Here is a 24,286-nt window from a genome sequence, read left to right as displayed (position 1 = left end):
CTGCATGCCTACAGTTAGGAATGGAGTATTTTGTTGTGGAATTAGAGTCTCTTACACGACAGGCCAGGGAAGGAGAGAGGGTTTCCTTCCTTGTTAAAGAACCAGACAGGCTTTAACTCTAAATGGCAACTTCATAGTAATTTAAGACTTTTCTTTAAAATGATAACCTGGCCCTTCATATGTATTGATTACAGTATAACCAGAAGACTGTCACCAATCAAAAGAGTGCTTTGTGTGGTTGGAGGGGAGCCTGCACTGACGAGATACCCTTGAAACTGATGGTGCAGGAACACAAAAATAGAAGTTTCAATCGGAGCGAGAAAGAGGACACGTGTTAGAACAAAACCATCCCTTGTATGCCCATCCAATGTGACAATATTGCCAGCAAATCTCATCCAAACCTGGCCTGTGCAGCGGCCCATGTGGGGAGTCCAATATTTGGGCCAAAGCCCTTAGATGAGACCCTCCAGTCTCCAGAAAGGGATCTGCCCTGAAATATCAACCATTCCTTCTCCCCCACTGGGGCTGTTCAACCGGTTGAGTTCCTCCAGCCCACAGCGTTCTGCCTCAGGATCCAGTGTCTCGATTCTCCAGTCCAAGGCCATGACCTGGTTAGCCTGGCCTGAGGGATGAGACACTTGGGCCAGCAACTCAACCCACGTGAGCATTGTGTCATTGGGGCTCGGGGCGGCGGGGGTGGGGGGAGTAATGAATGTGTGTCGAATCAAATCACAGCAAAACCACTGGGCAGCCAAGAAACAAAATGTAAACAAATCTTTGTGCTCCTGCTCCAGATTTTATACAGATTATTACAACATGGTGCAGGTCAGTCTTTGGAGACCAGCAAATTCCAGTTGTCTGACTGTAATATCCAAGGGTGTTGGGGAGGTGTTCAATGCTGAGTGCAAGGGGTAGGATGCAGCAGGGGGGTTGTGAGTCTGTTAAAGGCGCACAAGCTCTGAGTATACTGCCTGCTTTCTGTGGACTTGGCAGAGACAAGGCAGCTTTAATGGAAAGACTGGAGCTCTCACAGAGGATGATGTCATACATTTCTCATATGAAAGTTGTCGGTTTTTTTGGATGGAGCCTTCTGTTTTTAAATGCGGTGGTAGGAAGAGATCCGAGGTTCTGCAATATGAAATCAGGGAGTCTGGGGGAAACATGTGAAGGGGAAACAGTGCCTTGTGCGCGGAGGAGAGGTGTGCGGAGGAGGAGGCCGATGGAGTCCTGGACACCGCTTAGTCTGCTACTCTTCCTGGGACCAGGTTTCCTCGGTTTGACCAAAGGTGAGCCATAACTGCTGAAGGCGCAGAGATCAGGGCACCAAGTGGCATTCTGCCATGGTATCACTACTGGCACTGACTGAGGGCAGGGCTGTGACCGTCTGTGCTCCTGGGGACAGGGTTTGAGGGTCCATGTTCCTGTAGACAGGGTCTGAGTGTCTGTGTTCCCGGGTTTCAGGATCTGACTGTCCTTGGTGATAAGAAGTGTCACTGTACCTGGGGATGGGGTGTGAGTGTCAGTTTTCTTGGTGACATGGTGTGCTCGGAATCAGTGTTCCTGGGGACGGGATGTGAGTGTCAGTGTTCCTGGGGACGGGATGTAAGTGTCAGTGTTCCTGGGGATGGGGTGTGGGTGTCAGTGTTCCTGGGGATGGGATGTGAGTGTCAGTGTTCCTGGGGATGGGGTGTGGGTGTCAGTGTACCTGGGGACGGGGTGTGGGTGTCAGTGTTCCTGGGGACGGGGTGTGAGTGTCAGTGTTCCTGGGGACAGGGTGTGGGTGTCAGTATTCCTGGGGACAGGGTGTGGGTGTAAGTGTTCCTGGGGATGGGGTGTGGGTGTCAGTGTTCCTGGGGATGGGGTGTGGGTGTCAGTGTTCCTGGGGACGGGGTGTGGGTGTCAGTGTTCCTGGGGATGGGGTGTGAGTGTCAGTGTTCCTGGGGACAGCGTGTGGGTGTCAGTGTTCCTGGGGATGGGATGTGAGTGTCAGTGTTCCTGGGGACGGTGTGTAAGTGTCTGTGTTCCTGGGAATGGGGTGTGAATGTCTGTGTTCCTGTAGATGGGATGTGAGTGTCAGTGTTCCTGGGGACGTGGTGTGAGCGTCAGTGTTCCTGGGAACAGGATGTGAGTGCCAGTGTTCTTGGGGACAGGGTGTGGGTGTCAGTATTTCTGATGACAGGATGTGAGTGTCAGTGTTCCTGGGGATGGGGTGTGGGTGTCAGTGTTCCTGGGGATGGGATGTGAGTGTCAGTGTTCCTGGGTATGGGGTGTGGGTGTCAGTGTACCTGGGGACGGGGTGTGGGTGTCAATGTTCCTGGGGACAGGGTGTGGGTGTCAGTGTTCCTGGGGACGGGGTGTGAGTGTCAGTGTTCCTGGGGACGGGGTGTGGGTGTCAGTATTCCTGGGGACAGGGTGTGGGTGTCAGTGTTCCTGGGGACAGGGTGTGGGTGTCAGTGTTCCTGGGGACGGGGTGTGGGTGTCAGTGTACCTGGGAACGGGGTGTGAGTATCAGTGTTCCTGGGGACAGGGTGTGGGTGTCAGTGTTCCTGGGGATGGGGTGTGAGTGTCAGTGTTCCTGGGGACAGCGTGTGGGTGTCAGTGTTCCTGGGGATGGGATGTGAGTGTCAGTGTTCCTGGGGACGGTGTGTAAGTGTCTGTGTTCCTGGGAATGGGGTGTGAATGTCTGTGTTCCTGTAGATGGGATGTGAGTGTCAGTGTTCCTGAGGACGTGGTGTGAGCGTCAGTGTTCCTGGGAACAGGATGTGAGTGCCAGTGTTCTTGGGGACAGGGTGTGGGTGTCAGTATTTCTGATGACAGGATGTGAGTGTCAGTGTTCCTGGGGACGGGGTGTGAGCGTCTGTGTTCCTGGGAATGGGGTGTGAGTGTCCGTGTTCCTGGAGATGGGGTGTGAGTGTCAGTGTTCCTGGAGATGGGATGTGAGTGTCAGTGTTCCTGGGGATGGGGTGTGAGTGTCAGTGTTCCTGGGAATGGAGTGTGAGCATCAGTGTTCCTGGGGACAGGGTGTGGGTGTTAGTGTTCCTGGGGACAGGATTTGGGTGTCAGTGTTCCTGGGAACAGGGTGAGAGTGTCAGTATTCCTGGGAATGGGGTGTGAGTGTTGCTGTTTCAGGTGACCGGGTCTGAGGTCTATGTTCCTGGGAACGGGGTGTGAGTGTCGGAGTTCCAGAAGATGAGGCTATCTTCCTCCCATGGCTGGTGATGGTCAGTTTTATTTCCCGTCACTGCCTGTCATTGGTCCTTTGGCTCCTGCTTGCTGTGTGTCATGGCTGCCAGTTTGATTTCCTTTCACTCTCTCTCATCAATGCTCCTCTGCATGCTGCCTTTTCTATAGGATTACTGATGATGCAAATCTCTTTATGTGTCTTTGATTCTTGCAAATTGTGGGATATTGCTGCGTTACTATTTCTTGTTCAATCTCCCCATGGTTCATAGTATCTTTGGGTGGTAAAAAGTTGCCATGGGCAGTGCAGGACATAAATATTCTATGATATTACAATATACAGTACCACCAGGACTTGCTTTTGTTTACTTGTTGCCTTTCTCCGTACATCATCAATAATAAATTATGAGGGTTGTTGTTTATAATTATATTATTATGTTCTGTAAAATCTATATCATATTATTTTAACACCATAACACTAATGGAGTTGGGATGTTTTGGTGAAGTTTTAAGGTCAAATTTGGAGTACAGTTTTGGTCACCTAACTACAATAAGATTGAAGTTCAAAGTTCAGATTTATTGTCGGAGATCTCATACAACCCTGAGATTCTTTTTCCTGTGGACGAGGCAGAATTACCACTAATTGAAAGAGTTCAGAAAAGATTTACAAGGAAGTTGCTGGGACTTGAGTTACAGGGAAAGGTGAATTAAATTAGGATTTTATTCCCTGGAGTTTAGAATGAGGGGAGATTTGATGGAGATATACAAAATTATGATGGGTATAGGTAGAGTCAATGAATGCAGGCTTTTTTCACTACGGTGGGAGAGATTAAACTAGAGGTTATGGGTTCAGGGTGAAAAGGGAAAAGTTCAAAGGGAACGTGGACAGCACGGTTGGTGTAGTGGTTAGTGCAGCGCCTTTACAGTGCCAGTGAGTGGGACCGGGGTCCGAATCCAACACTATCTGTAAGGAACTTATAAATTCTCCCCTTATTTGCATGGGTTTTCCCCAGGGTCTATGGTTTCCTCCCACCATTCGAAATGGTTAATTGGGTATAAATTGGTCGGCATGGACTGGTGAACCAAAATGGTCTGCTACCGTGCTGTATGTCTGAATTTAAAAATTTTTTAAAAGTTAGCTGGACCCTCATCACACAGAGAGTGGTGGAAGTGTGAAATGATCTGCCAGCGGAATTGGTAAAGGCAGGCTCAATTTTGACATTGAGGAAAAATTTGGAGGGATATGGAGGAATATGGTCCAGGTGTAGATCAGTGGGACTCGGCAGACTATATTGGCACAGACTATATAAGGGTCGAAGGGCCTGTTTGTGTGTGTATTTCTATGGTTCTGTGGCCAATGGTATCACAGTGGATACGGTGAAATAACCACGCAAGGCGTTTTTGGAGTGAATCAAACGGATTTACTTTTCAAAACCTGCACAACCTTTTAAAGCCCGAATCACATGGCCGACACGTGCTGACGTCATCACACACTGACATCACCTAGCCAGTTCGATGACTTCTGGGAGATGTAGTGCTGCCATCACTCCACTACAGTTCTATAGTATTCTCCATGTACACTTTTATTCCCTACATCCTAAACTCTGTATAATATTCACTATTATCCATGCCAAGTGGTATCATAAGTCCAATGTTTAGTCTGTGTGCACTATTCAGTTCCTTATTTAAAGAAGGATGTAACTGCTTTGGAAATAGTTTGGAGAAGGTTTACTGGATTGTTATTCAGTACGAGTGGGTTGGATTAAGAGATCTAAGGCCTGAAACTTTCACTCGTTTCTTTTTCCATACATACCACTCGACTGGCTGAGTGTTTCCAGCATTTCTCTTGTTTTGGTCTTTTGAACACAGATTGCATGAGCTTGACTCTTCTCCCCTGTAGTTAGGGGACTCATCTGAGGTGTATTGACAGAGGGGACGAGGAGAGGATTATTTCTTCTTGTGGGCGAATCTGGAATGACAGGTCACTGTTTGAAAACCAATTGAGGCAACATTTAATTCTCTCAGAGAATTGTCTGTCTCTGAAACCCATTTCCTCAAAGAGAGTGAAGCATATTTTTAAGCCAGAGGAGGATAACAGATAAAAGTTACCATAGATAGAAGGAAAAGTGGAGTTAAGTTTAAGTTTATTAAAAATACCAAATACAGTGAGAAAAGTTCCATGATGAGCAAACCACCAGGTTATCTCTGAAATCAGGCAGCTGTGTAAAGAGCACTATTTACAGAGTGGAGGATAACAAGGAGAAGGAAGGGCAGCATGTGGGGTTCATTCAGGAATCCGATGTCTGGGGAGAATAAGCTCATTAAGCTTGCACCCTCTTAAGCCTTTTCCCTGATGGAACGTGGAGAGAGTAGGGTCTAGGTTCCTTCCGAATGTTGGCTGCCTTTTGTCCGCAGTGGGAGATGTAGAAGGAATTCACAAGGGACTTGAAGCTGCAGTTAAATCAGCCATCATGTTGATGAATGGTGAAGCAGGTTCAAGAGGCCAATTGACTCCCTGATTCATATGTTCATATATTTCAGCACCTTACAATGTTGCTTTCGGTGTAATTCTTCACACCAAATCGTACTCATATACCCATCTATCATCTCAAACCTATTACCAGTAAGGAATGTATTATAAGTAGCTCTTTTAATTAACAGTGAACTACATGCTAAAAAATTTCTCCAGAAATACTCGCTGCTGTCATCAAGTCACTGGTGTGAGAGAGAAATGATGCACTCTATAATTTGTGGCTGTGTACAGTTGTCAGCCCAGTGACTGTGAAATATAGGACAGTGTTATATTAGAAAACCCACATCAGATGCCTGAGATGCGGCGAAAACTGTAAAAACTCCTCAGCCCTGGAAACACCTGTGGGATTAAGCAAACCAGAATATCGAGCTGTCAATGTCCTCATGTGCTGCCCTGAGAGAATCTCATATTAAGGCGGAAAAACTAAACATGAATCAAATCTTTAGTTGGACACCGTCACTGCACAATGATCGAGATTCATCAATGACCTTAAGGAAAGTAGCCCCATTTCAAGATCAGTGCACAAAGGGTGCTGGAGAAACTCAGCAGCTCATACAATATCCTTAGAAAGTAAAAGGCAATCAATGTTTTGGTCGTGCGCTTTACTAAGTGACCTGCTGAAGTTTCTTCAACACCTTTGTGTCCTGCACGAGATCCCAGCATCTTGCTTGCATCCATTTTAAGATCATTAAATCTCACGATATCCACAACTATTAGGGTGGGACAGTTATTGTAGTGGCTAGTGCATCACGAGTACGGTGCCAGTGAGCTGGGTTCATTTCCAGTGCCGACTGTAAGCAGTTTGTACGTTCTTCCCCCAGTCTGCGTGCATTTCCTCCGGGTTCTGTTATTCCCCCCCCACCCTCCAAAAACGAATGGGGGTTGTAGGTTAATTGGCGTATTTCTGCGGAGTGGGCTTGTGGGCTGCAAAGGCCTGTTCAGATTCAGATTCAGATTTCAGATTTATTGTCAGAGTACATACATGACATCACATTCTTTTTCCTGCAGGCAAGGCAAAATTGCCACCAATTGGTAGTGCAAAATATAAACTGCACACAGCATGAACAAGTGAACTATCAAAAGAACTGTGAACAGATAATGAATGTCAATAAACTGACTGTGCAATACAGGGAGAATAAAAAAGAAAATCGATAAAGTGTACAATTAAGAGTCCTTAAATAAGTCCCTGATTGAGTTTGTTGTTGAGGTGTCTGATGGTGGAGGGGGAGCTGCTGTTCCTGAATCTGGTGGTGTGAGTCTTGTGGCACCTACATCTCTTTCCTGATGGCAGCAGCGAGAACACACCGTGTGCTGGGCAGTGAGGGTCTTTAATGAATACTGCTACTCTCCGATGGCAGTGCTCCCTGTAGATGTACTCAATAGTGGAGAGGGTTTTGCCTGCGAAGTCCTGAACTGAGTCCATTACCTTTTGGAGGGCTTTACGCTCAGGGGTATTGGTGTCCCCATACATGATGCAGTCGGTCAGCACAATTTCCACTACACATCTGTAAAAATTTGCCAAGGTTTCTGGTGCCATACCAAACCTCGGCAAACTCCAGAGGAAGTAGAGGCACTGACGCACTTTCTTCATGATGCCATTGGTGTGTTGGGTCCAGGAAAGATTCTCAGAGATAGTGACTCCCAAGATCTTTAATGTGCTCACCCTCTCCACCTCTGATCCCCAGTGATCACTGGATCATACACCTCTGGCTTTCCCTTCCTGAAGTCAACAATCAACTCCTTGGTTTTGGTGATATTGAGTGCGAGGTTGTTATTGGTGCACCGTTCAGCCAAGTTTTCAATCTCCCCTCTTGTACGCTGGCTCATCCTCTTCCTTTATACAACCCACCACCGTGGTATCATCGGCAAATTTGTAGATGGTGTGACTGTGATATATCTCTGAAATTTAACATTGGACAATGAAAAGCGTTAGAATTAAACATGGCAGTGATCAGTAGCTTGAGGGTTTACAGATGGCACCAGGTCTTTCTCCTCCTAATCATCTATTGTGTTTGGGAAGTATCAGGTTCGGTGGGTTCACAGAGCGAGGAGTCTGGACACAAGTGATCTCCCGACTATATAGACATTTATATTGGACCCAGATTGGACTCCAATACCAATGGCCCCTGTCATCTACACACTCCTGCATGTGTACACACTTCACAGACAGGGACTTTCAAACTCACTCCCGATTCCCCGTACCAGCACGGGTGCAGCTCTCAACAGGCACTGATCTATCGCAGTACTATGGCTCAACTTAAGTGTAGTGCACGCCTTACCACAACTCCTCCAGCCATGTCCACAGTAGTGATCTGGCATGGAGCGATGCCCAGGACTTAGTCCAAGAGGCAGTGAGAGAGATAGGTGGCATGCATTGAGGTTCTATACTGTTCTGACCTGGGTGTCTGACCAATGATAACCCTGAGTCATTTAACTGAGCCAATAGTAAGATGTGCACTAATGGGTGGCCAGAGCCCAACCTTGATTGGCAGGTGATGTAACATCCAATTAAATTTCAGACCGAAGGTCACATGACCACCCACAATCCACATATAACATCATTCTCTGTATGATTAGTAACCATGGTCTCTACTTGAGTATTTCCACTAAATCGCTGCCCCCATACCTTTCCTTCATAGCTGATGCTGTTAACCCTCTGGTCCTTAGAGGGTCATGGGCCTTTACAGTACAGAAACATCTGCAGCCCAAACTGTCTAGGGTGACCATGTTGTCTACCTGAGCCAGTTCCATTTGCCTTTGTTTTGTCAACAGAGCCTTTCCTATATCCATGTTCTTGCTTAACTTTCTTAATAATATCAACCCGTGCTCCATCACCCATTCCATTATGGCCTCTGTGACCAATTCTGAAATTCAGCATGATTTTGCTCCTGTACAATCTACCCTTGCAAACTCTTCCATGACTACAGTCTGCCAATATTTATGCCACCCCCTAATTCAGGTCCCTCTATCGTCCCAACAATTTATCCCTCTTTCCCGGATGACTGCTTCTTCAGTAGCCAAACCTCTGAATTTCTTCCTCGTTTAAATATTCTCGCTGACTGAGAAAACAACCTAACATCTCTCTGTGTATTGGCATGGAAAATCATACTTGATTATGTCCCTGTGAGATCGCTTGCGAGTTCTCACTCCATTAAAATACCCTGTAACCATGTTGCTATCAGAATACCATGTGTCTATGAGGTCCCATCTCATCATTCTGTACTCCAACAAGTAGAGTCCAGGAACCAACAATCATCCCTCACATATTCACCCTTTCGTTTCTCATTTCTAGGGGTGGCATGGTTAACACAGCAGTTAGTGCAACACCGTTACAGCGCCAGGGATCAGGACCAGGGTTCATATCCTGAGCCGTCTCAAAGGAATTTGTACTTTCTCCCCATGTCTGCGTGGGTTCAAATCAGGGACTCCGGTTTCCTCCCACCATTCAAAACGTACCAGGGGTTATAGGTGGCACAGGCTCATGGGCCAAAAGGGCCAGCTAACGTGCTTTATGTCTAAATTTATAAATATAAAATTTAAATTAAATCTTCTCTGAACTCTCTCCAACAACAACAACATGTCTTTTCTCAAATGCAGTGCCCAAAACTGTACACAGTACTCTGTGAGGTCTCACCAGTGCCTTTATTGAGTCTCAACATTACATCCCTGCTCTTGTGTGCCATTCCTCTAGAAAAGAACGCCAATATTGCATTCGCCTTCTTCACCACTGACTCAACCTGGAGGTCAACCTTTCAGGTGTCCTGCACAAGGACTCCCAAGTCCCTTTGCATCTCAGAATTTTGAATTTTCTCCCCATCTAAATAATAGTCTGCCCACCTTGAGGTCAATGCACAGATGCAATGAAAGTCTTACTTGCTGGAGACTCCCAGGTACATAGGACACACTAACAACAACTTGAGCTTAAAAGGAGAGTTAAAAAAAAAGATAATGAATAAAAAGAAGGGAAAACATGAATATATAATGAATATTCACAGTGGGTCGATGGTGCAATTAATGTGTTGAGCACGTAGTGTTCACAATCCTGTGAAGGTCCTGTTGTGCTATAGTTAGAGTAGAACAGGGAGGTTCACAAGCCTGGTAATTGTTGGAAAGACAACCGCTCTTGAACTTGAACGTGCCGGTCCCAGATCCATTTGAGCAGATAGAATTTACTTACCACAAACAGTTTTGTTTGCACCTCTTAAAAAGGTTTTTTTTGTTGTTTTGATTCAACAGGAGAATAAGTATTTAGTGCCCATCCCGAACTGTCCGTGAGAAAGTGGCGATGGACTGCCACCTTGAATGACAAACACTGTGGGATGTGTCCTCTTTGTGAGTGGACTGCAGGATACTTTTAAAAGGGGAAATCAGCATTAGCCAGATTGCTTTGGCTCTGAGTTAAACACAGACTATTAAGTAAAGTAGATGAATTTTTATTATGGGTATTACAAAGGGACCCTTATTTTAATTCTCGAATTTATTTGGTTTACTGAGATTAAATTTCCCCTTTGCTCTTATGGGATTTAACTGTTGCCCCAATAAGATCAATTTTAAGACTGGGCTTCTCAATAAATCTGTTTCCGATTAGATGGAATGAAGGTTAAAAGATAATTACATCTTAATGAGGTGCAAATTACTCATGCCACATATCAGTTGCAGTCAATGCTGAGAATTGCACACTCCAGCCCAACAGAGAGATTACAGTGGAACAGTCAAACAGGACCATCTGATAACCACAATCCCCAGTCAGTATCCCAGTTCCTACCCCAGTTCCTACCTTCACCAAGCAAGTGAGGAGGGAAAAGAACATTTTCCTTTTTCTGTTCATTCTTGGACGTAGCAATCTTTTGAACAGATGAAGGATCACTCTGGGTAGTGTGTTGCAGTGTGCACTACGCTCAGGGTATGAGACCTACAAATTGTACCATGGCTGCAGTGAGCATTAACTGCAGGATGCAATCTGTGTATCTTACATTGTCTACAAGGAGCAATCTGTGTCCCATACTTCAGTGCGTTTTATCTGCTGGATGCAGTGTAGCATGTCCTAAACTTTTACTATCCAGAAGTATATGGGCAGCAGGTGTGTGGTCATGTGATCTCCAGGTTCCATCCAAACGTTTCCACCAAAACTGGTGCCCCACGGCAGCTGATACATTTGCGCTGTAATGCACCTTGGGGGCAGCTGCGATTACGCTTCAGCAATGCAATTCTCCCCTCTCAGTGGCCGTCAAATATTAGAGTGTGTTAAGGAGCCTCATTGGCTTGTGAAACATTTATGGATTTTCCCTTTACAAGATTTACCTGCCTAATTAAGGTCGAGCAAATGTAATATTTACCATCCCTCATGATGTGGATTGTTGTTAGCAGTGTTAGTGATAATCATTTGTCTCACCATGGGTTAAAGTAACCATTCTCAACCTTTTTTGACTAAGGGTAAGAATTCTTCAGGATGCTCTCTACTGACTACAGTTCAGAATTTAACATCATCATCCCCTCAAACCTGATCAGTAAACTCCAAGACTTGGGCCTTAAAACCCTGCTGTGTAATTGGATCCTGGATTTCCTCACTTCCAGACCCCAATCAGTGAGGATTGGTAAGAACATCTCCTCCACAATCTCCATCAGTACCAGAGCACCACAGGGCTGTGTTCTTTGCCTCTGCTCTACTCACTTTACACCTACTACGGCGTGGCTTGGTGCAACAATAACACCATCTACAAATTTGCCGATGATACCCCAGTAGTGGGTTGTATAAAGGAAGGGGTTGAGTCAGCGTACAGGAGAGGAGATTGAAAACTTGGCTGAATGGTGCACCAACAACAACCCTGCACTCAATGTCACCAAAACTAAGGAACTGATTGTTGACTTCAGGAAAGGAAAGCCAGAGATGGACGATCCAGTGATGATTGGGGGATCATAGGTGGAGAGGGTGAGCACATTTAAGTTCTTGGGAGTCACTAGCTCAGAAGATCTTTCCTGGAGCCATCGTGAAGATCTTTCCTGGCATCATGAAGAAAGCACATCAGCGCCTCTACTCCTCAGGAGTTTGCGGAGGTTTGGTATGACACCAGAAATCCTGCCAAATTTCTGCAAATGTGTAGTGGAAATTGTGCTGACCGGCTGTATCACAGTGTGGTATGGGGACACCAATACCCTTGAGGTATAGGTGCCACAAGCCTCGGAACACCAGGTTCAGGAACAGCTGCTCCCCCTCCACCATCAAATTCCTCAACAACAAACTCAATCAGGGACTCGTTTAAGGCCTCTTACCTCTGCTCTTTATTGATTTGGTTTATTCTAACTGTGTTGCACAATTTATTATCTGTTTACATTTCTTTAATTGTTTACATGTCTATGTTTGTGTACAGATTTTTTTGCACTACCCATAAGTGATAATTCTGCCTCGTCCACAGGAAAAAGAATCTCAGGGTTGTATGTAATGTCAAGTACGTACTCTGACAATAAATCTGAAATCTGAAAATTCCTGGGCGTCAACATCTCTGAAGATCTGTCCTGGGGCCTCCAAGCTGATGCAATCATGAAATAGCCAGCGGCTATTCTTCATGAGGAGTTTGAGGAGATTCGGTACGTCACCGAAGGCTCTTGCAAATTTCCACAGGTGGACCGTGGAGAGCAGTCTCACTAGTTGCATCACTGTCTGGTATGGAGGTGCCAATGCTCGGGACAGGAAACAATGACAGAAGGTTGTGAAATTGGCCAGCTCCATCATGGTCATTAGTCTTTACTCCATTAAGGACATCTTTCAGAGACAGGGTCTCAAGAGAAGTATCCTCTATCCTCAAGGACCCTCACCACCCAAGCCATGCCCTCTTCACTATTGCTGCCACCAGGAAAGGGATGCAGGAGCTTGAAGATGACCACCCAACAGTATGAAAACAGCTTCTTCCCCTCTGCCATCAGATTTCTGAATGCACACACCACCTCACTTTCTCTTCTTTTTGCCCTACTTCACTTATTTAAAAAAAAAATTTACACCTGTAAACATCACGTTTCATGACATGTTCATGATAATAAAATTTGATTCATAGGACTCTGCCCAAAGTTTATGGGCCCCCTTCCCTGGAAAGCAGTTAAGTTTGGGTTTATTCTGCACCACTCTGCTACTGACTACACAAAAGAAAAAAAAACCCCATAAAACATCTGTTACGTGAGGTGAGTAGAAAATAAGGCTTTCACATAGAAGCACTCTGGCCCCAGGATGGCCGTGGTGCCCCTGTTGACAGTGGCTGGATTATTGCCCAATTACTCCCCAGGAACAGGAGAGGCTGTGTGATGCACTATCAAGCAGAAAAGCAGACACAAAACATAAAGGCTGTTCAACAGGCTTTATTCCACACAAACTTCCACAGAGCTAGCTGTGAGAGTGGCTGTGCTGGCTCTGAGACTGACCTCGAGGGGCCGGATGTAGCTTATATCCCGGAGACTGATTGGCAGCCGACCGGGTGGGGCTTGGTCCATTCATGTTGGCTGATTGACAGCCGGCCAGGAGTTGCCTTGTCCTCCAGTGCTCTTCTTGCAGGTACACAGGTTTCCCCCTGCAGTAGGCCAGTGGTGTATCACTACAGGGTGGTTTACCCTCACCCTAAGGGAAACAAGAAGTCCGGAGACGGTGGAAATCCAAAACAGGAAATTGATGGAGGAACTCTGCGAGTCAGGGAGCATCCACGTGGAATGCAATAGTCATCATTCCTGATGATGGGGCTTCGGCCCGAGACACCAATGTCCATTGACACTGCCTGACTGGCTGAGTTGCTCCAGAACTCTGTGGGTTCGCTGCCCTAACTGTAAATTACCACCAAAAGATCTTGTTTGCCCTATTGAAACACATTTTTTCTTTTGTATTGACTGCAACTGAGAATATTTATTTATCTACTTTTATATCTACTGTCTCTAGTTCCGTCTTTGTGGTGCATCACGGTAACTTAACTAGTACTTGTGTTGTTTATGTTCCTTATGTACCTGTGTGACTGCAACAAGTAAGGATTTTGATGCATCTGTAAATTGTGCATATGTACATGACAATAAACTCTCATATCATATCTTGTCATATATCATATCCTATCCCTTTGAGGCAGTTCTGCCAATTTAAGAGATCATAGTTGAGCAGGGCCTTGTTTACATTTGTACACCTATACTACCCACCCTCCCTCCACAAAAAAAATTCCAATCCTAGCACTGGAGGCTTTAATTGACTCAATCCACTTCCACCAGTCCTCGTTTGCTTCTAAGTTTCATGTTAAATGCCTGGCTCCAATTTTAAGATTGTGTCCACTGGGTCTGCATGTCACACTCGATTTTCTCCTCGTAGACCCCTTCATGTCCAGAAGGTATCATTCAGCGATGAATGGTCACCCCTTATGTTCCCACAATATAAATGGCCACTTCATTTGCCTGAAGTATTAACGGTTACTGGCCCTTTGCTTTCATTTCCAGGATATACTCTCATCAATGAGGACTGCCCAGGAGCAGAGTGGAATATCATGTGTCGGGAATGCTGTGAGACAGATCAGATTGAATGCCCCTGTCCAGGGAAACAAGAGGTTGTGGGCTATTCTGTCCCGTGCTGTCGCAATGAAGAAAATGAATGTGACTCCTGTCTGATTCACCCGGGTAAGGCTAAGTGTTCCAGTGCCTTGAGAATGAGTGTCGAGCTGTTGTAACTTTTGTAGCCACCCACATCTCAGAGTAGATGAGATTAATCTCCCCTGTATTACCAGCAGATGTCTGATGGCAAGCTGAGAGTGGACTACTGGAAGAGGACCCAGTCTTATGCCCTCTGCAAAGGAGAGGTAGCAAGGAAACAACTTGCTTGTTTCCATTCCTTTGCAGGTTGCTTGAAATGCAGAAGTTCCGAGAGGTGAAAAAGCATGACTATAGCTCACCATCCCAGAGTGTTGAACTGTCGTCAGTCTACCAATGCAGATAGAAAGCTTTCTTTCTGAAGAGAAATGTATTATGTATGTGCCGTGGTCCAGAGAAACGTTATTTGGTCTGTTAGTCTAGGCACAGTCAGATGGGCAAGCATTGGGTCAGGGTCCCTTTCCTGTCTGCACCCTTCTGGATGGCTGGGAGACAGGAGTATCCTTTACGATGCTCTTCATGATTATGAAGCTTCTGATGCTTGGCCTCAGTTCAATTCTAGCCAATTGTGGAAGGAGGTGGAACCTGGAGGTACAAGGAATTGTCCACAGCCCAAGTGGCCATGTTGTCCCTTTTCCATCACCTGCTGCCTGAACTCTGGGAGTGGTTCAGGAGGATATGGGCCCTTTTCTGTTCTCCTTTTACTTATCTATCTTCTCTTTTGTTCTTTACTTCTGGGGGATTTGCTTTGAGTGGGGGGGGGATTGTTTGGAGATATGGACAACTTGTACCCCATTGATTTTTTCATTTCAATTTATGTATTTAAGTATTTGATGCATGTTGTCCACTAAATCAAAATATAATATTAAAAAGAAATAAGGATATGGGCCAAATCCAGACAAATAGAACTAGCTTAGGTAAGCAAATTGGTCAGCATGGACGTGTTGGGCCAAAGGGCCTATTTCCATTCTGGGGGCCTCACTGGACCTGTGACTCTCACCCCCTTTACCTTGCTCATTATCTTTACTTTGAAAGTAACCCTCTCTGTAAAAATCTGATCTCTCTGCTCCCTCCCAAGACCCTTCCTTGTTATCTTCTATTGATGATAAAAGATTATATATTTTCTTTTCAATCGCACTCAGCCACAACATTTACATCTTTGTATTTATATTTTTCTGAATCAACTTGAGGTTAATTCTGTCCAACTCTGGTTTTTGTTTTCTTTAGCTTCTTCACTCAACCTTCAGGTGGGTTTGACGTCCCCTTTAATGTTGCATGTTTTTGTTACAGGGTGTGTCATTTTTGACAACTGTAAGCGTTGCAACAATGGCTCGTGGGGAACATTGGATGACTTCTACATCAAAGGGCTCTACTGCTCCGAGTGCCACACTGGCTGGTCGGGGGGAGATTGCTTGAGTAAGTAATACTGAGGATACCTTGTATTCACCCCATATCAATCATCCCTTCTGAGGGAAAAGGGCTGCATCCATAACTGACTCAGCGAGTCCTCATGAGGCATTTAATCATTGCTTCTGGAAACTCCAGGATGCCAGTTGCACACAGAACCTTGCAGTTCTATCAGTGATGTTGAGGTAAACATTGCCTGCAACCGCACAAAACAAAAGCAAGCCTAAACAATACGAAATTTTAAAAATGCTGAATATTCAGCAGGTCAGGCAGCATCTGTGGAGAGACAGACAGAGTGGATGTTTCAGCTGGCTGACCTTTGGTCAGAGATGGGAAAGGACAGTGATTCAAAGTGCTCTAAAGAAGTTCAGAGATCAGGACAAGGGGAAGAGGGAATAAGAGGGAAGATCAGTAATGGGTGGAGAGTCAAAGGATTAAATAATGAAAAGGTTGATGATGAAAGATAATAGGGTTAGAAATGCACGGGAGAGTGAAGTTACTCGGGATCCCAGAGTACTGGACCCTCTATTCCTTTATCTCATGGGACGCGCCATGTATTCCTATTTGTCTTGGTTGTTTACTCCGAAGGGCTACATGTAGTAACCCACACGACCTCGGTATAAATATCTGATCTCCCAATGCTAATTTTCTTTTTTTTAAAAATTTTTTATTTTTCACACCATAAATCACATTAGCCATGATACACACTTTTTCTTTTTCACACATATACAGTGACTTTTTCTCCCACCCCCCCTCCCTCCTCCCAAGCCACCCCCCCCCCACCCCCCCCATCCATTTTAGGTATACAATCTAGGTTACATTAAACCAGTCAGACAATGTTGTCATTCAACAAAAATACACCAGAAATTCTACTGAGTCCATTCTTTTCTTTCCTTCTCCTTCCATCAACTTAGGTAATGTTTGTCCCCGGTAGGTTTTCGCTATTGTATTTAATGTAAGGCTCCCATATTTGTTCGAATATTTCAATATTATTTCTTAAACTATATGTTATTTTTTCTAATGGAATACATTTATTCATTTCTATATACCATTGTTGTATTTTCAAATTATCTTCCAATTTCCAGGTTGACATAATATATTTTTTTGCTACGGCTAGAGCTATCTTAACAAATCTTTTTTGTGCATCCTCCAAATCAATTCCAAATTCTTTGTTTTTTTATTTTACTTAGGAGAAAGATCTCTGGATTCTTTGGTATATTGTTTTCTGTTATTTTATTTAATATCTGATTGAGATCTTCCCAAAATTTTTCTACTCTCTCACATGTCCAGATTGCATGAATTGTTGTTCCCATTTCTTTTTTACATCGAAAACATCTATCAGATACTGTTGGGTCCCATTTATTTAACTTTTGAGGTGTAATGTATAGTCTGTGTAACCAGTTATATTGTATCATACATAGCCTCGTATTTATTGTATTTCTCATCGTTCCAGAACATAATTTCTCCCATGTTTCCTTTTTTATCTTTATATTTAAATCTTGTTCCCATTTTTGTTTAGTTTTACCATTTGTTTCCTCATTCTCCTTTTCTTGCAGTTTAATATACATATTTGTTATAAATCTTTTGATTAACATTGTATCTGTAATCACATATTCAAGGTTACTTCCCTCTGGCAAACTCAAATTGCTTCCTAATTTATCCTTCAAGTAGGATCTCAGTTGGTAATATGTCCAGTTATATTGTACTTGTCTCTCATTTGTTCAAAGGATAAGAATCTACTTCCTGAAAAACAATTTTCTATTCTTTTAATCCCTTTTTTTTCCCATTCTCTAAAGGAAAGGTTATCTATTGTAAAAGGGAGTAACTTATTTTGCATCAATATTAGTTTTGGTAATTGATAATTTGTTTTATTTCTTTCTACATGAATCTTCTTCCAAATATTGAGGAGATGATGTAATACTGAAGAAGTTCTATGTTGTACCAATTTTTCATCCCATTTATATAATATGTGTTCAGGTATCTTTTCCCCTATTTTATCTAATTCTAATCTCGTCCAGTCTGGTTTTTCCCTTGTTTGATAAAAATCTGATAGGTATCTTAATTGTGTGGCTCTATAATAATTTTTAAAGTTTGGCAATTGTAAGCCTCCTTGTTTATACCATTCTGTTAATTTATCTAGTGCTATCCTCGGTTTCCCCCCTCTCCATAAAAATTTCCTTATTATTTTCTTTAACTCTTTGAAGAATTTCTCTGTCAGTTGTATTGGCAATGCCTGAAATAAGTATAATATCCTTGGAAAAATGTTCATTTTAATACAGTTTATCCTTCCTATTAGTGTTAGTGGTAAATCTTTCCAATGCTCTAAATCGTCCTGTAATTTTTTCATTAGTGGATAATAATTGAGTTTATATAATTGGCCGAGATTTTTGTTTATTTGTACACCTAGGTATCTTATTGCCTGCATTTGCCATCTAAATGGAGATTCCTTCTTAAATTTTGAGAAATCCGCATTATTCATAGGCATTGCTTCACTTTTATTTACGTTTATCTTGTAACCCGACACTTCTCCATATTCCTTCAATTTCTTATATAATTCTTTTATTGATAGTTCTGGTTCTGTTAAGTACACTATAACATCATCCGCAAATAGACTGATTTTATATTCCTTGTCTTTTATTTTTATTCCTTTTATATTATTATCTATTCTTATCAATTCTGCTAGTGGTTCTATAGCTAACGCAAACAATAAAGGTGATAGTGGGCATCCCTGCCGCGTTGACCTGCTTAAGTTAAATTGCTTTGATACATGTCCATTTACTGTCACTTTCGCTAACGGTCCCTTATATAATGCTTTAATCCAATTAATATACTTCTCCGGTAAACTGAATTTTTGCAATACTTTGAACAAATAATTCCATTCTACTCTGTCGAAGGCCTTCTCTGCGTCTAAAGCAACTGCTACTGCAAGTGCTTTATTTCCTTCTACTGCATGAATTAAGTTAATAAATTTACAAATATTGTCTGTTGTGCGTCTTTTTTTGATAAATCCAGTTTGGTCTAAATTTACCATTTTCGGTACCTGCTCTGCTAATCTGTTTGCTAATAGTTTAGCTATTATCTTATAATCTGTATTTAGCAAAGATATTGGTCTATATGACGCTGGTGAGAGTGGATCTTTCCCTTGTTTTAGTATTACTGTAATTATTGCTGTTTTACATGAATCTGGTAAGCTTTGTGTTTTATCAATCTGGTTGATTACATCCAGGAGGGGCGGAATTAATAAGTCTTTAAATGTTTTGTAGAATTCTATTGGAAATCCATCCTCTCCTGGTGTCTTATTATTTGGTAATTTTTTTATTATCTCTTGTATTTCTACTGTTCCAAATGGTTCTGTTAATTTATTTTGTTCCTCTATTTGTAGTTTTGGTAGTTCAATTTTAGTCAAAAATTCATCTATTTTCCCTTCTTTCCCTTCGTTTTCAGTTCGGTATAATTGTTCATAGAATTCTCTAAAGTTTTCCTTAATTTCTTTTGGATTATATGTAATTTGTTTGTCTTTTTTCCTTGATGCCAATACCATTTTCTTAGCTTGTTCTGTCTTAAGCTGCCATGCTAGGATTTTGTGCATTTTTTCACCCAGTTCATAATATTTCTGTTTTGTCTTCATTATATTCTTCTCCACCTTATATGTTTGTAATGTTTCATATTTTATTTTTTTATCCGCTAATTCTCTTCTTTTAGTTGTATCTTCCTTCATTGCTAATTTTTTTTCTATATTTACTATTTCCCTTTCCAACTGCTCTGTTTCCTGATTATAGTCCTTCTTCATCTTGGTTACATAACTTATTATTTGCCCTCTAATGAATGCTTTCATTGCATCCCATAGTATAAACTTATCTTCCACTGATTCCGTATTTATTTCAAAATACATTTTTAATTGTTTTTCAATAAATTCTCTAAAATCCTGCCGTTTAAGTAGCATGGGGTTTAATCTCCATCTATACATTCTTGGAGGGATGTCCTCTAGCTTTACTGTCAATATTAAGGGTGAATGGTCCGATAGTATTCTAGCTTTATATTCTGTTTTTCTTACTCTATCTTGCATACTAGCTGATAACAAAAATAGGTCTATTCTTGAGTATGTTTTATGTCTAGCCGAGTAATATGAATATTCCTTTTCTTTTGGGTGTTGTTTCCTCCATATATCCAAAAGTTGCATTTCTTCCATTGATTTAATTATAAATTTGGTTACTTTGTTCTTTCTGTTAATTTTTTTCCCAGTTTTATCCATATTTGAATCCAAATTCAGGTTGAAATCCCCTCCTATTAGTATGTTCCCTTGCGTATTAGCTACCTTCAAAAAGATATCTTGCATAAACTTTTGATCTTCTTCGTTAGGTGAATATACATTAAGTAGATTCCAAAACTCCGAATATATCTGACATTTTATCATTACATATCTCCCTGCTGGATCTATTGTTTCCTCTTCTATTTTAAATGGCACATTTTTACTAATTAATATAGCCACTCCTCTTGCTTTTGAATTATACGATGCTGCTGTTACATGTCCTACCCAATCTCTCTTTAATTTCTTGTGCTCCAATTCAGTTAAGTGTGTTTCTTGGACAAATGCTATATCAATTTTTTCTTTTTTCAGTAAATTTAGTAGTTTCTTCCTTTTAATGTATTCCATTAATATTTAGTCATATAGTTCAACGTAGCCATTTTATACTTTGTTTATCTTCCCTTTCCGTTTTTCCATCATTACCTTTCCTCCTTTTCCATTTCTGTTTTCTTATTTTAAACCCTTTATAAGACAACATTCCTAAAACATCAAACATTTTCCTTATTCTCCTATTTATACCTTCTTTAGCCCCAATCTCCCCTTCCCCTCCTGAGTTGTCCTTTATCCCTTGTCGGACAACCACATCTCCCCTCTCCATTTGGGTTTGCGAATTCACTCGCAAGCGTCAACTGATTTTGCAGTGACCGCTATTCCCCCCCACCCAGCCCCCCCAGAAAAGATTTCACTTTTCATATGTAACAAAGGTCACTCTTTTAATTCCCTCCTTATTCTCTCTATTCCATTACCTTCCCTTATTAATTCTTGTCTATACTATCTATATTTTCCTCTAAGTACAGATACATTCACGTATGCACATTATACCTATACACTCTTATACCTCTTTACCCACATACATATCATTCGTGATCATTTTTACTCTCATTACACGTCTTCATCCCTCAGTCTACTTTGTAATTGTTCTGCAAATTTTCGTGCTTCTTCTGGATCCGAGAATAGTCTGTTTTGTTGTCCTGGAATAAATATTTTCAATACAGCTGGATGCTTTAGTATAAATTTATACCCTTTCTTCCATAAAATCGCCTTTGCTGTATTGAACTCCTTTCTCTTCTTTAGGAGTTCAAAACTTATATCTGGGTAAATGAAGATTTTTTCCCCTTTATACTCCAGTGGCTTGTTGCCCTCTCTTACTTTTTCCATTGTCTTCTCCAGTACCTTTTCTCTTGTAGTATATCTTAGGAATTTTACTAAAATAGATCTTGGTTTTTGTTGTGGTTGTGGTTTAGAGGCCAATGCTCTATGTGCCCTTTCTATTTCCATTTCTTGCTGTAGTTCTGGACATCCTAGGATCCTAGGGATCCAATCTTTTATAAACTCCCTCATATTCTTGCCTTCTTCATCTTCCTTAAGGCCCACTATCTTTATGTTATTTCTTCTGTTATAATTTTCCATTTTATCTATTTTTTCAGCTAACAGTTCTTGTGTCTCTATCGCTTTTTTATTAGATTCCTCTAATTTCTTTTTTAAGTCCTCTACCTCCATTTCTGCTGCTACTGCCCGCTCTTCCATCTTGTCCATTTTCTTTCCCATTTCTGTTAAGGTCATATCTATTTTATTCATTTTCTCTTCTGTGTTGTTTATTCTTCTTCTTAAATCATTAAATTCCTGTGTTTGCCATTCTTTAAATGACTCCATGTATCCTTTAATAAGAGAAAGTATATCCTTTATCTTGCCTTTCCCTTCTTCTTCTATTTCACTGTACACTTCCTCTTCTTCTTCCTCTGGGTTGGCCATCTGTTGTTTCTTTGTTGCCCTTTTCTTCTCTTCTTTCTTGTTTCCATTGTCTTCTGTGGTCTCTTCTTGCTGCAGGTGTTCTGCAGCTGTCGTTGCCGGCTGTGGAGATCGACTCCCCAGCTGGTCACCCCTCCCGTCGGTGTGTTTTTTTGCATGCGCGGTTGCGCACTTTTACTCGGCTCAGCAAGCCATTTTTGTAGTCCAATTTCTACCGACCTGAGGGAGCGGGTTTCTCTCTCCACCGCGGGCCTCTTCGAACAGGTAAGGCCTTCTCCTTCTTCCTCCGTTGTCTTCTCTTCCTCTCTTCTTACCGTTGATTTCAATTTTTCTTTTTTTGTCGCCATCTTCTTTCCACCTTTATACTCACTTTTCTTTAACTTTTATTTCTGTGCCTTTGTGTTTTCCTTTGTTTTTCCCGACTTTTCTGGAGAGGGCTGGAGTTCACCGTCCGGCCACTACTCCATCACGTGACTCCCCCCCCCCCCCCATGCTAATTTTCAGTGGGCTTTTAGTATTCTGATGTCTCGCTGTACATTTCCCTCTGGGTTTGTGTCCAATTCCTCTTGATGCTGATGTTTGTACACCCCTGTCTTTGACCCAGCAATATATAACCATATAACAATTTACAGTACAGACACAGGCCATATCAGCCCTTCTAATCCGCACCGATTTATGTGAAACTTCACTAGTTCCACCTACCCACTCCCTGCCCATATCCCTCCAACCCCCTCACATCCATGTACTCATCTAACCTCCTCTTAAATGACAGAATTGACCCTGCTGCAACTACTTCTTCCAGTAGATCATTCCACTCAGCCACCACTTTCTGAGTGAAGAAGCATCCTCTTATATTACTCCTAAAGTTTTGCCCCCTAACCCTTAACTTATGACCCCTTGTTCCAATCTCCCCTACCCTCAGGGGAAAGAGCCTATTCACATCTACTCTATCATAATTTTAAATACCTCCATCAAATCCCCTCTCAACCTTCTACGCTCCAATGACATTTTTATGATCTCTTGACTCTCGAGGCTCTCTCCCCAAGTTTAAAGTGCTGAGCACGTCATTCCTACTCTCTGGCAGAAGAGGAAACCTACTTCCATGATTGAATACGTTGTGGATCACGTTTCTCGCTTCTCACATCAAGCAAAGCTCGAGATCAGACACTGAGAGATGGAATGGTCTGCTCTTGACCACTTACTTCACTCCTCACAGACCACTGATGTCACTTCGATGTCACTACCCACTCACCCCTCAAGTTAACCTTGGGTCTGCTTTCAACTCCTTTGTTCTGTTCACTCAGTCTGTTTACAGCAACATGCACAGAGAAGTGCCCACACTGAATGACACAAGAGCCCCTCCCCCTCCCCTCACTGGTTAATCTGATATTCTATTTAATATTTTAAATCAATTTTTTTTAACTTTAGAGGTGCAGCCCTTCTGGCCCATGAGCCCATTCACCCAAATACACCATTTAACTAACAACCCACGCACGTTTTTGGAGGGTGGGACGAGACTGGATCACCTGGAGGAAACTGATGCAGACATGAGGAAAGTGTACAAACTCCTTACAGACAGTGCTGGATTCAAACCCAGGTCTCTGGTGCTGCAGAGGTGTTGTGCTAACCGCTGTGCTAACTGTGCCACCCTTCTGAATCTCCCGTTGATTAAACTAGTACACAGTTTGTAATTCCCCCACTTAAGGCATTACCCACCTTCTCCTTACCCTTGTTTATTGTGACTGAGCTGCTATCTCCTGAAAGTTAACCTGTTTCTCCCCTCCCTCTACCAATGTTTAAACTATTTTTCTGCCCACACCACATTCATTTCTAATTAAACGTTTAATCTTCTTTGACACTCACCAGCATCTTGGCCAAAAGATGTGCTGATTTTGAAAGCGAGGAGAAATCGTTTCCCTGCTGATTCACATTCTCACCCTTTCACATTAAACCGTGGCCCTGTGTCCTCATGAACTTTAAACCCCCATTTCCCCTGCAAAAGCTGGTACTCCACATCCACGAGGTGAAGAAGGCTGGAGGTGCCAGGAAACTGGAGCCACACACAATGCTGGAGGGACTCAGCGGGACGGCCAACATCCATGGAAAGCAACAGGTTGCAAACATAACAGGCCCGAAACATGGGCAACGGTCAGTCTTCATCCTTCTGCCTTCAGACTGTCTTCTTGGTGGACAATCTTACCTGGTCCCTCAACACCAGCTCCGTTGCCAAGGAAGCCCAGCAGTACTTCCTGCGAAGACGAGGAAAGTCCATCTCCCACCATCACTACACTCTACAGAGGATGTATCGAGAATATCCTGAGAAATTGCTTCACCGCCTGGTTTGGAAGCTGTACCACCTCAGGCCATAAGACCTTGCAAAGGAGAGTGGAGTCAGCAGAGAAGATTATTGGGATCTCTCTTCCTACCATGACGGACGTCTACAACAAACGATGCAGGCGGAAGGCAAATAACATTGTGAAGGACTCCACGTACGCCTCACGTAAACTTTT

At 42.8% G+C, this 24,286-nt stretch overlaps 1 protein-coding gene across 1 annotated transcript in view; it reads left to right on the top strand.

Annotated features, from left to right (window-relative positions):
• The first annotated feature begins 856 nt into the window (after window positions 1–856).
• pamr1b (peptidase domain containing associated with muscle regeneration 1b) overlaps window positions 857–24,286 on the top strand; it is a 103,537-nt gene continuing 80,107 nt past the window's right edge. Inside the window, exons 1-3 of the mRNA XM_069895726.1 lie at window positions 857–1,286; window positions 14,168–14,344; window positions 15,605–15,730. Coding sequence (XP_069751827.1) covers window positions 896–1,286; window positions 14,168–14,344; window positions 15,605–15,730 — 694 coding nt within the window. The 5' untranslated portion in view covers window positions 857–895. The remainder of the gene's footprint in view (window positions 1,287–14,167; window positions 14,345–15,604; window positions 15,731–24,286) is intronic.

Source organism: Narcine bancroftii, chromosome 1, assembly GCF_036971445.1.
Source record: "Narcine bancroftii isolate sNarBan1 chromosome 1, sNarBan1.hap1, whole genome shotgun sequence".
In the NCBI taxonomy this organism is placed as follows: Eukaryota; Metazoa; Chordata; class Chondrichthyes; order Torpediniformes; family Narcinidae; genus Narcine; species Narcine bancroftii.
The sequence above is the reverse complement of the archived record's forward strand: the minus strand, read 5'-3'. Positions and strand labels throughout refer to the sequence as shown.